The sequence below is a fragment of the Leptinotarsa decemlineata genome, unplaced genomic scaffold (assembly GCF_025532065.1).
Source record: "Leptinotarsa decemlineata unplaced genomic scaffold, Ldec_3_MD MMD2_P_RNA_scaffold_4, whole genome shotgun sequence".
In the NCBI taxonomy this organism is placed as follows: domain Eukaryota; kingdom Metazoa; phylum Arthropoda; class Insecta; order Coleoptera; family Chrysomelidae; genus Leptinotarsa; species Leptinotarsa decemlineata.
The window spans coordinates 557319-569607 of NW_027412531.1; the positions used below are offsets into that span (position 1 = coordinate 557319).

At 34.4% G+C, this 12289-nt stretch overlaps 1 protein-coding gene across 1 annotated transcript in view; it reads left to right on the plus strand.

Moving 5' to 3' along the window:
* Positions 1-4135: 4135 nt before the first annotated feature.
* The window catches only part of LOC111516908 (uncharacterized), a 37386-nt gene continuing 29232 nt past the window's right edge, over positions 4136-12289 (plus strand). Inside the window, 2 exon segments of the mRNA XM_074186627.1 lie at positions 4136-4432; positions 8982-9387. Coding sequence (XP_074042728.1) covers positions 4250-4432; positions 8982-9387 — 589 coding nt within the window. The 5' untranslated portion in view covers positions 4136-4249.

Below are 12289 nucleotides of genomic sequence, written 5' to 3' on the forward strand. Positions count from 1 at the left end.
TACTTGTTCATTTTTAATCTACAAAAAGTGCCGATAAATTCCAAACACTGAAGTGTCACAACTCACCTCGAGCACTGTCACAACTTACCTTGGTATTAGGAGAGTTGTGACACGGGTTGTCGCTTTGGTTTTAATCCATTATCTCGGGAAACTTATTAGTTTTGTGTATTTTTATTTTTGATTCTAATAGAGAATAGAACAAGCTTTGACTGATGTAAAGTTCACAGATATAGGTCAATTTTTAACCAAAATATATGAGTGAAAGCAAAAAGTGTCACAACCCTCCTCGGTCTCCCCTAACACCAGGTTCGTGTTGATTGGATGAACAACACTTAGCATATTTAAGAAAACTGGGGGGAAATGCAACCACAAGAGCAAAAGCAATAAGAGACGAGTTTATGAATTATTTTATGACAAAGCAGGGTCGGGTGGCATGGCAAGATAAATATTTAGCTCAAAGAATTTGATATCACTGTACTATATAAAAATATCCACCGGACAAAAAATACATCAGCTCTTTTACATCCTATTTGTGTAGTACGTTTCGTTATAATATGTCTGTTTACGTTTTCAATAATAACGTTTACGAAAAGTCCATTTTAGAACAAAACATGAAATCCAGTTATCTTTTTATTTAAAAAGGAGTGAAATATTTTTTGCTCCGTGGGTACCTACGTTATCAGTCATTAATACAATAATAAAGATACTCACCTGTGTTGTTTTCACTGTCAAATCCGGTATTCGGACTATCTTGAGTAAGAATAAACGATATCGCGTCGGAAGCAAACCATTTCACTACTTTACTGCTTAATCTTCTTTTTCTCGTTTGTTTGAAGGTGATTGACAATGTTTCATGATGAATTTCACTAGTTCGGACTCCATTGTCTACTATATAAAATGATTTGAAATCCCTGAAACAACTAAAAAAGAAGAATTAAAATTGAGTAGCTGAAAATAACAATTATATTAACCAAAATAAACCTGAAGTGAAATAAAATACAAGTAAAAATAGAACAATTGAATAAATAAAAATAAAGAAATGAAAAAAAAAGAAAATAAAAATAAAAAAGTGGAGAGATTCCAAGTCACGTTAGTTCACGACGTTTCGATTGTTAGTATCTACAATCGTCTTCGGGTGATGACTGGACTGATTCCTCCGAGAGATGACTATTTATAGGTCGTTCGAGTACTTTCACTTATCCGCGCTTTCCATTTTCCGCTTCCCTGGTTCCGTGGGAGATGACCGTTTTGGCGGGAGTTGGCCATTTTTCGCTTGATGATGGGTTTCCATATGTTGCGTATTTCTACGCTAGCTTGGCTGAATACGTTGTTGGACAACATGTATGCGGCTTCCTTGAATTTTCTCCTAAACCAATGTTCCTCTCTATGCAAGATCTCAGCGTGGGACCACTCGATGTTGTGTTGATGGGTCCAAACATTGTGCTCGGCAATGCGAACATTCAATGGCCTCTTAGTTTCACCAATATAGGATTTTCCGCACTCACAGGGTATCCAATAAATGCAATTCTTGGAATCGCAGTCCGCGTTTGGTGGCCTGGTTTTCGTGAGGCTGCTACGGATAGTGTTACCGGATCAGAAGCAGGTTCTGATGTTGTACTTGGAACCAATTCTTCTTATCCTCTCCGATAATCCTCTGATGTAGGGAAGTGCAAGCACTGGTTGTGACGGCTTTTCTTCCTTGCGAGGCTCCTGCTGTCTTCTAGCCAAAGTCGTTTCTACCATCGCTTTGGAGTAGCCATTCCGTTGAAGATCATTTTTGATGATGTCTAGTTCCTTCTCGAGACCTTCCTTCGTATTACAGAGCCCAAAAGCACGATGATTCCTCTTTTAGTCGATTGATGGTGGTTGGATTCGTGGTTCAGATACTGTGTATGAGTGGGTTTTCGGTATACAGATGTTTCCCACTTAGTGTCGGTCCTTTTCACCAAAACGTCTAAGAATGGCAATTCGTTGTGGATTTCCTTCTCCATTGTGAAATTGATGGAAGGTCTCACGCTGTTGATGTGTTTCAGGAAGGCGTCTAGTTCAGTATTCCCATGGTTCCATATTATGAAGGTGTCGTCAACATATCTCAACCAGACTCGAGGTTTCTTGTGGGCTTCTTCAATGGCTATAGTTCCAAACCACTCCATATATATGTTGGCTATGACTGGTGAAAGTGGCGAACCCATTGGCAGTCCCTCATCTTATGTAAAGAATTCGTCCTTCAATTGGAAATAACAGTTACGTACACGGCATCCTAGTAATTCCATGATTACTTCTATAGGTAGATTCGTTCTCTCTTTTAGGTTCCCGTCTTCGGATAGCTTTCTCTGTATGATTTGGAGTGCTTCTTCGACCGGAACGTTGGTGTAAAGACTTTTCACGTCGAAACTAATTAGTTGATCTTCCTCTGTGACCTCAATTGACCCTAGTAGTTCGATAAAATGCCTTGAATTCTGGGTAGTCCATACAAGTGAGGGGCTTACTGTGGTGCGGTGTTAGCGATGATCTTTCCTTGTCCGAAAAATAGACTTGGTGTTTTTTTTTTAAATCTGGTACAACTTCCTTTCGATTGATGCAGTAGGGTTCCGTACGATCTTTGTGTATCGTTCCTTCTGAAGAACCTCTTCGATCTTCTGTTCGTAGAGAACGGTATCCATTACCACAGTAGCGTTTCCTCCTTTTTCTCCTCATGCTTTGCGTAAGTTCTCAAGCTTCTGAATTTTTTGTAAGCCTCATCACTGGTTATCACAGCCGGTTCCTTGCCTTCATTCAAGGCGGAGCTCTTGGCGCCTGCCGCCAGAAGTGCATTTTCTGTTGGAGGTAGAGTAGACTTTCTCCTTTTGGCCTCGGCGCCGCAAATGCGCTTACGCCCTGGCCTTTGTATTAGGTACATCACGAGGTGATCTGCTATGTCCAGCCTCATTCCAAACGGCAAAATAAATTTTCCACATCATGTAGGTATGTCAAAAATGAAGGCCTTGCGGACCTACGCGTATGTGAACTTTTTACCTTATAAACAACTGAGGGATGGTCCTGTAAAATATCGGACACTGATTACATGACACCCTGTATCTACTGGAAGAGTAGTCCCTCAATATAAGAGCGTATCATGCAGTTGATGGCGTATAATGTCATATTCGAGTGATGGGGTGATGTATCAGAGTTGTCATAAGCTCCCATAAATTGCTTAAGAAAAAATGTCGGAAAGGAATTTGAAACAATGTTTTGAAGCGATAAGTTTCTTCTTGAAGAAAAAAGCGTGTTGCTTGGGGGCATGCAGCATTCACTGCGCAGTATTGCAGCAACAAAGATACATATTTCTCAAAAACTACCCTAGCTATGCCCTTTCTAGCTTGTCATCTTTTAAAAGGGGTTTTGAAGAATCCAAATGAAAAAAAAAAGATTATCGCCTGATATTTTTGAGTTCATGAAATGGGCTGGTGACTATTACACCGTAATGGAAAAGTTAGTTGTTATACGGTTTGACGAAATCAAATCAAAACATATTATTGAGTATGATATCACTGAAGATAGAATTGTTGGTCCAGATGATTTAGTAAGTAAGCACTTATGATTCAAGGACTTTTTTCAAAATGAAAACAGCCCATATTCATAGATTTTGACAACAAAATTTCAAAAAGTATGAGTACTATTGCTAATTATCATAGAAATATCTGAAATCAATGTCACTATGATTGCCTTTATAAGTAACTACAGTGTTAGATTATGGAAAGAACTCACTATTGATATGAAAACAACTTTTTCAAAAGCCTCGATTCGGAATCAAATGTTATACATGTACATATTGACAATGCCCCTCCTTATATGTTGAAATTAACAATAAATTGATTAATGAAGAAAAGAGAATTGAAACTTTCTATGATTATCACTACTTTTATTTGTTACTAACGTTACTGCAGTTTCGTCCTATAAGGACATTTCCAAACTTATACATTCAACTAAAAATGACTGATTACATTAGCCCTTATATAACTCCACTCATGTTCTACGTCACTAGATGCTTCTTCTTTGTGATTGGTTTGAGCCGATTGACTCTCCTGATTAGAAAGTTTAGCTTCTTGGGACTGTGGCAGTGACAACACCTAAAAATGAACAAGGAGAAAAAAGAAGAAGATCAAACGCAATCGACCAGTGGAAGAAAGGACTTGTGATTCGCCATTTGTTTTTTGTATACAATTACGAGTTAACTAGTAAACGAGTTTGTGTATGAGGTTGTTTATTTATGTTCAAAGTTTGGTTTGCCATGGAAGTAAAAGTTCATCCAGGAGGTCATTTTGACCTCAACAAGATTTGCAGAGCTTGTTTGACTGAAAAGGGGGAAATGCGATCAGTATTCATCCAGGATGAATCTACAGGACAGTCTGTGATTCTGGCAGAAATGTTGATGGGATTTTCTTCAGTTCAGGTATATATTAACGTGATTTAGTACCTCGTCCTACTAATGGATTACAGGTGGATCATTCTTAGTTTATATTGTTAAGGCATTCATTCATGTTCTCCTATTTCTTGAATGGAAAATTGATAGTAGAAGTAGTAGCCTACAAGTGCATTTCATTTCAAGAAAATTCAAAATTGATATTGAAAAAGCTAAGTGATAGAGATGAAATAATTTGAAAATATTTGGGAAAATATTTTGTGGGATATTAGAAATTATTTCTTAATAAATTTTGTAGTAACGATATCTTTTACATGAACTATGAAAGTTATTATTTGGTTCAAAGGCTGGTTCTAGTTTTTGATGAATATTTCACTGCGCATATGTAAAGTCAAAACTCTGCGCTCCGATCTACTTTCGAAAATACAGCCACTTGAAATTTGAAAAACTGACGCTTTTAGAACCCACTTCTGGCAATAAAAACTGGTAAAACATTACCTTCTTTTCACAATTGCTCCTGCATATCTTTATTCCCATACCACATTATTTTCATACAACGTGTTTAATTTCCTCAAAATCTATCTAAATCACATAATAATTGAATTTTAAACTGAATAACATTTTTACAACTTTATTTCTGTTGGCAGTATTGACAAAATTTTCTTTTGAAATGTGCCTTCGCAATTCATCTAATGATGCACTGTTTGGCACGTTTGGTGTAGTAATGAATATTACTGGAGTTTTTTCCCAACACCAAATCATTATTTTTAACATCTCGACACGTGTTTCGATCACCAAGTGATCATCTTCAAATAGGAAGATTAAACTGGAAACTAACGCGAAGCTAACGCTATTTATGCTATATAGATATCCCATACAGGTAAATCATCCAGGTGTACCACCCATACAGGTATACCAACCTAAATTAATTTTACAATTTATCCTTATCTATTATTTTACAATAAATATTTAACTGTTATAGCTGTATATAAAACAATTTTCAGCTATATGAAAATTAATTTCACAATATTGCCTATCTAAATTATTTTTGCAATGTGTCCTTATGTAGTAATCAGTAAACCCAACAATATTATTTCAACAAGCTATATGGTATGCTCTTTGGTATAGGTCCGTCATCGTTATTTATAATATTATTAGTCTGGTTCACATGTACTCGATTTAGCTCTTTTTGGTGACATTTTTCAGTTTTTTCCTAATATCTCGGAAAATTTTCAAAATTTTGGAATTTTGAAAAAAGATTTGAAAAGATCAATGAATTTGCGTAAAAAAAGGCCCGACTCCCAAAACTGTATCTGGATTAGTTATAATTTTTACAGAGCCCTGAAAATAGAGCCAAAAACGGGTCCCTATAATTATTAAACTAAAACCCTGGCATTTTTTTCCTTTAGTGAAGTTATCCTTAATAGGCAACAAAATAGATTACCGTTGCCAAAATAAAAAAATTGTTATTTTCTATTTTTTTTTATTAACAATTGAAAATTATAATTTTATAAAAAATACATTACAATTTTTTTTTTAATTTTTTATTGTTTCAATGTCTCATGGCTATAAACTAATTAATAATTTTTTTAAATACATTGTTTATAAGCAATTCGAAAATTTTTTTTAGAATTTTTTTTAGAAAAAAAATGGTTTCTTAAAAAAATTTCTTTGTTGCTAAAAAATGCGTTAATTAATTAACAATCGTTTTTTGCAACTAAATATTAAAATTAAGGAACGGTTTTTTTTAAATCATAAATTCTATTGTTCTTTAACTCCTACTGGAAAATCTTGATAATCATTAAGGTCGTCTTCATTTCTATCGGGATTACTATCGATAGCATTTAATCGACCAATCATGATATCAGTATCATCATCGTCATCATCAAGTGATGGTCTTGTACTGTTAGAACATGTTTCACCTTTACAATTTTTGCATGAAGATGAGCAAGGAAACCCAGCTTTTTCACATCCACATCGATTATTACACTCTTTCATGCAGGCACAATTAACCAGCTTAAGTAAGTCGTCAGACGCCAGTTTTTCCGTTGTTTTTATCGGCAGGAACATTGTTTCAGATTTGATCCAACCCCGATCTTCCGGATTCAAATTATAATTACAATTGCAATAGTTTGAAAGTTATTATAATTATAAAAGCGAAGGAGCAAATGAAAAAGACAAGTATCAAGGTATCACAATATTAAAAGTTTTATAAAAAATAGAATAAATTAAAAAAAACACATAGTTACTTTTATTATAGAACAAAGTTTTGAAAAAAAAATTGTTTATAACAATTTTTTTTTTAAATAAACAACTAAAAAAAGAATAAAACATTTTTTTTCAAAACCATAAAGAACAATAGAATTTATGATTAAAAAAAAACGGTTCCTTAATGTTAATATTCAGTTGCAAAAAACAATTGTACATTAACAAACGCATTTTTTAGCAAGAAAGAAATTTTTTTAAGAAACCTTTTTTTTTTAATCATGATTTTTTTCAATTAACATAATGCAAAAAAAAATTCGAATTGCTTCTAAACAATGTATTTGTTCATAATAAATGTATTAACAATAGCTGTAAAAAATTAAAAAAAATATTAATTAGTTTTTAGCCATGAGACATTGAAACAATAAAAAATTAGAAAAAAAAAATTTGTAATGTATTTTCTATAAAATTATAATTTTCAATTGTTAATAAAAAAATAGAAAATAACAATTTTTTTATTTCGGCAACGGTAATCTATTTTTTTGCCTATTAAGGATAACTTCACCAAAGGAAAAAAATGCCAGGGTTTTAGATTATTAATTATAGGGATTTTTATATAAATTTTCAATTCATAAAAAGTTGTTAATTAACAAATTTATAATTAACGTTAAAATTGGGGTAAAAATTTTTTGACTGCGGATTATTGTTTATTGATGTATCCTAACATTACATGAATTTTTTCATTCTTCAATATTTACATTTAATATGTTTAAATAATTTTTTTTGTTTTTATGTCAGAGTGACGAAAGGCGCGCGGAAGCCAAACTACCCGCTTTTGGCTCTATTTTCAGGGCTCTGTAAAAATTATAAATAATCGAGATACAGTTTCGGGAGTCGGGATTTTTTTTTACGCAAATTCATTGATCTTTTCAAATTTCCAAAATTTTAAAAATTTTCCGAGATATGAAGAAAAAACTAAAGCCCCATTTTTTTTTCACCTAATTGTTTATAACTTTTGTAATTTTCATCGGCGCGTTTTCGGACCTTTCCTTAAACTTTCTAGGCAAAAATACGAATCGAATGACACCTTGGTCGTAATTTTTGGTCAGGGCTGAAAAATGTTACAAAAAAAAGTACATGTGAACTAGACTATATTATGTTTACTTATTTCTACACTCTCATAGACATCCAATTGCCTGTTGTTAACTTGTCTAACTAATCTTAATGAACTGAAGTCTATGGAATGGTTTTGTTGCAAAATATGATGGGCGACTGCTGATTTTTCAGGTCTTCCATATTTTAAGTGTGCTATGTGTTCCTTATATCTTACTTTGATAGATCTTTTTGTCTGTCCATAATATTTTGCATCGCAGTCCTTACATTCAATTTCGTACATTGCAGACTTTTCCGAATTCTCGACATTGTTTTTTGGACTTCTCAAAATGCTCTGTAGTGTATGACTTGTTTTAAAAACAACCTTCATACCTAGTTCCTTGAAAATCTTTCCAAAGTTCTTCGTATATTGGTGGTATGGAACTGAGATGTATTTATCTTGGTTTTTATTCTTTCTGAAAGTCGAGATTTCGTTCATTCTTAACCTGAACTTCTTCCTTATTATGTCATCTACAATACCCCTCGAGAAACCGTTAGTGGCTGCTATTTCCTGTATTGTACGTCTTTCTTTTGTGAACCTATCATGTGTTAAAGGGAAAATCAAAAGACGATGCACTAAAAAATTCAACCAGCACGTTTGTGTCGTCCACAGTGATGTGAACTGTCAGGAATATACCTGTACGTGCTTGTTTCTTTTCTAAATATATCGTATTCTAACCCTCCATATTGGCTCCTCATTACCAAAACGTCAAGAAATGGTAGTTGTCCCTTATTTTCTAACTCATACGTGAATTTTATTGATGGACATCTATCATTTAAAATGGAAACAAAGTCCTCAATATTCGATTTTTTGGTATCGAATATCGCGGAAATATTATCCACATACCTTAGCCAAATCCTAGGAAAATTCTTCGACTTTTCTTTGGTTTCCATTTCGAATCTGTTCATGAGCAGGTCTGCCAGGTAGAGGGACAAGGGGTTTCCCAAGGCTGTTCCTTCCTGTTGTTCATAAAAGCAACCTTCTACCTGGAACCGATTTTGTTTCATACACAAATTAGTAAGAGAAACGAATTCATCGATTTCGTTATTATTGAAATTATTTTTCTCTAGTAATTCCCTGAGGTATTGCAAGGTCTGTGTTCCAAAAAAGGATCTTGTGACCCAGACTATGGGTGCGAGTATGTTGATTTGTGTTTGTATATGTGTATGTATCTTACTGTTGGTTTTTAAAATCATTTTATTCGAAACTCTTCATTTTCAGATTGAAAATGGCGATGGTCTTCCCAGTATGATATGTTTACAATGTGTTCACCAGATAAGCAGATGCTACTCTTTCAAGAGGTTGTGTGAACAGTCCGACCTCAGTCTTCGCCAGTATCTTGGAATCGGTAAACCGTCGATAGTGAAACAGCGAAAAAAATCAGAAAATCATCAAAACAATGACTTTTCCGGTGGTCTTTTTCTAGATAACTTCGGACTAGAAACGTCTTCCGGTGACAGTGATGACGACGATTTTACTGACGACTATAATTTAATCCAGTCAACATTACTAGATACTTCCGATGACGAAAAAGCAATTGCCCAGAAGCAACTTTTGAAGGCTGCAAAGCTTCAGAAGAGTAGAATATCCCGAAGAAAATTACTGGCAAAAGGAGGAAAAGCTGCAGGTAATGAGCTCCAGGTATGATTCGCGGCCACCCAATCCTTCCTTCTGTAACTTTGATCTTATTTTTTTGAAAGGATTTCAGATATTCTGATTCAAGTTCACTCACTACAATCAGAGTATCATCTGCAAATAGGTTGAGTGATTCACATCCATTGATGAAGTTAATGTCATTAATGTAAAGAACAAATAGAAGCGGGCCCAAGATACTACCTTGAGGTACACCATTATTGACATTGTTTAGGTTTGAATATGTCCTGATAATTTTAGTCTGTTGAGTTCGACCAGAGAAGTAGCTTTCAAACCATTCAAGTACTGAACTAGAAATTCCATAATATTTGAGTTTTTTTAGTAGGATATTAATGTCAATTGTCTCGAATGCCCTTTTGAAGTTTAGAAACACTGTCACTATATATTTATTATTATCAACAGCAAGTTTCCATTTGGATGTTGAAACTTGTAATACTGTTTCACATGAGTGTTTAGATCAAAAACTGGATTGGTTCTTCATAATCAGTTTATTACTTTCAATGTAATCAATCAATTGTTCATATACTGCCATCTCAATCAATTTTTCAATGGGAGATAAAGTATTTATCAGACGAAAGTTGATGGCTTCATTAGTATTATTATTTTTTGGTACAGGAATTACTGTACCATTTTTTAATTTTTGCGGTACTTTACCAGTTCTGGGTGATGTATTAACCAAATTCAATAATACTCCACCGATTGCCTCAAACGCACTTCTAAGTACTTTGTTGTTTATATAATTGGAGTTACATTTGTCATCAAAGTTTCTAATAATAGTTCTGACATTGATAATAATTTTAATTTAGTTATCTCACAATTAATAGGTGAGAGATTATTGTTAGTCCAAAGGGAAGAATGGGAATTGGTGTTCTTAATGTCTACTATACCAGGGGTCTCCAAACTACGGCCCGCGGGCCAAATCCGGCCCGCCAGTGTCATCAATCCGGCCCGCGACAGTCAATGATTACCTAATTGTTGTTACTATTGCTGTGGTAAGTTGAAGAAGAAAACACAGAATGATAATTACTCGGTTTATTTACTTGCAAGGTAAAACTTAGCGACAGAAATGATGACAAAGAAAACTTAAGTATCTGAGTTTAAGCATATTAATAACTAACAAATAATTGAAATGAATTTTTCTTCTTCAACTTATCACAGCAATAGTAACAACAATTAGATAATCATTGGCTGTCGCGGGCCAGATTTATGACAGTAAATCATTGACTGTCGCGGACCGAATTGATGACACTGGCGGACCGGATTGATGACACTGGTGGGCCGGATTTGGCCCGCGTGCCGTAGTTTGGAGACCCCTGGTATATACCATAAATTGTTCGCCGAATCACATCTTTTGTAGCACCATCAACGTTTGCGAATTTTTTATTTCTTTGATTTCGTTTCATTGCATGGTCAATGACATACCCTATTTTAATGACTCGAAGAACTGTCAAACGAAATAGTTTCGTTAACTCGCATATTCTAATCATAATAGCATTCTGTGAAGTGTGACAGTTTTCCTTCTTCAAGCATTCATGAATATTTAAAATTACTCGCTGAACTTGAACATGTAAATCCTTATTTTCAAATTCCGGATCCCTGTCGATTGACACAGATTCCTCACACGTAATGTTATCATTTGTTTCAAAAGGTCTCCAGAAAGCCATTATGATGAAAGTACCCAAAAACTCTTGTATTTTCACAAAAATCGGTTTAAATGATGAGATTGGAACCTTTGGTGTAAAAGTTGAAAAACTTTTTCTTGAGATCAATTACTCTAACACCAAACTGATATTTTTGCAGTCGACGCGCGTTTCGCTAATAAGGTTAGCATCTTCAGGAGAAGCAAATTGATTCTGAATCTACAGACAAGGGTTAGCTGTTTAAATACCTGAAGTTCTTTGGTCCGATGTGGACTTTGTTTGTTAATGATGATTATCCCAATTGATTTTTCGGTAATTAACTAGTGGAGTCACTACCTGTAAATTAATTTGTCCCCTTTTTAATCTATTGTTGACAAATTAATTTGCAGGTAGTGGTTCCGCTAGTTAATTACCGAGAAGTCAATTAAGATAATCATCATTTAACAAACAAAGTCCACATCGGACCAAAAAACTTTAGGTATATAAACAGCTAACCCTTGTCTTCAGATTCAGTATCCATTTGCTTCTCCTGAAGATTCTAACCTTGTTAGCGAAACGCGCGTCGAGTGCAAAAATATCAGTTTGGTGTTAGGGTAATTGATCTCTAGAAAAAGTTTTCAAAAATCAGTTTGCAAAACCACTGACTACCTCACCTAACCTCACGAACACACGGCACTGATAAAGAAATATTGTGAAACGGCCAAATAATTAGTATTCAGCCAGTCCAGCTAGCCGAGCCTTTATTCCTCAACTACATTTGGTAGCACGTTTACTAACTATCTGGGCGACTGGGGGCCACAGGCCAGAAATATTTATGACTGTACCAGGGACGCTTTGAACATAAAAGCAATGGTAGTATATACATTTCCCATTTGCCGGGCAGTGATTATGAACACCCCTTTGTAGTGCTCTTATTTTCATTGCCGTTCCAATTGGGAATGGATAGACTATATGAAAATTCAATTCACTACAGAAGTGTATTACAGGATGCTGAGTGATTAGTTTTTTTCTTACTGGAGATTTGACAACAATCGTTGGAATGTTATTTATGTATTTTATAGTTTTGTCAGTTTTGCCCTTATTTATTAGTTCATTCAGTTCACTTTTAATTGATACATAATATTCTTTTTTTTTTTTTTTTGTGACCAAAAATTCATCAGGAACGTTTATAAAACTAATCAATAGAGTTTATTCTATGATTTTCGCTATAAGGGTTTTACAAAAACCGCGACACGT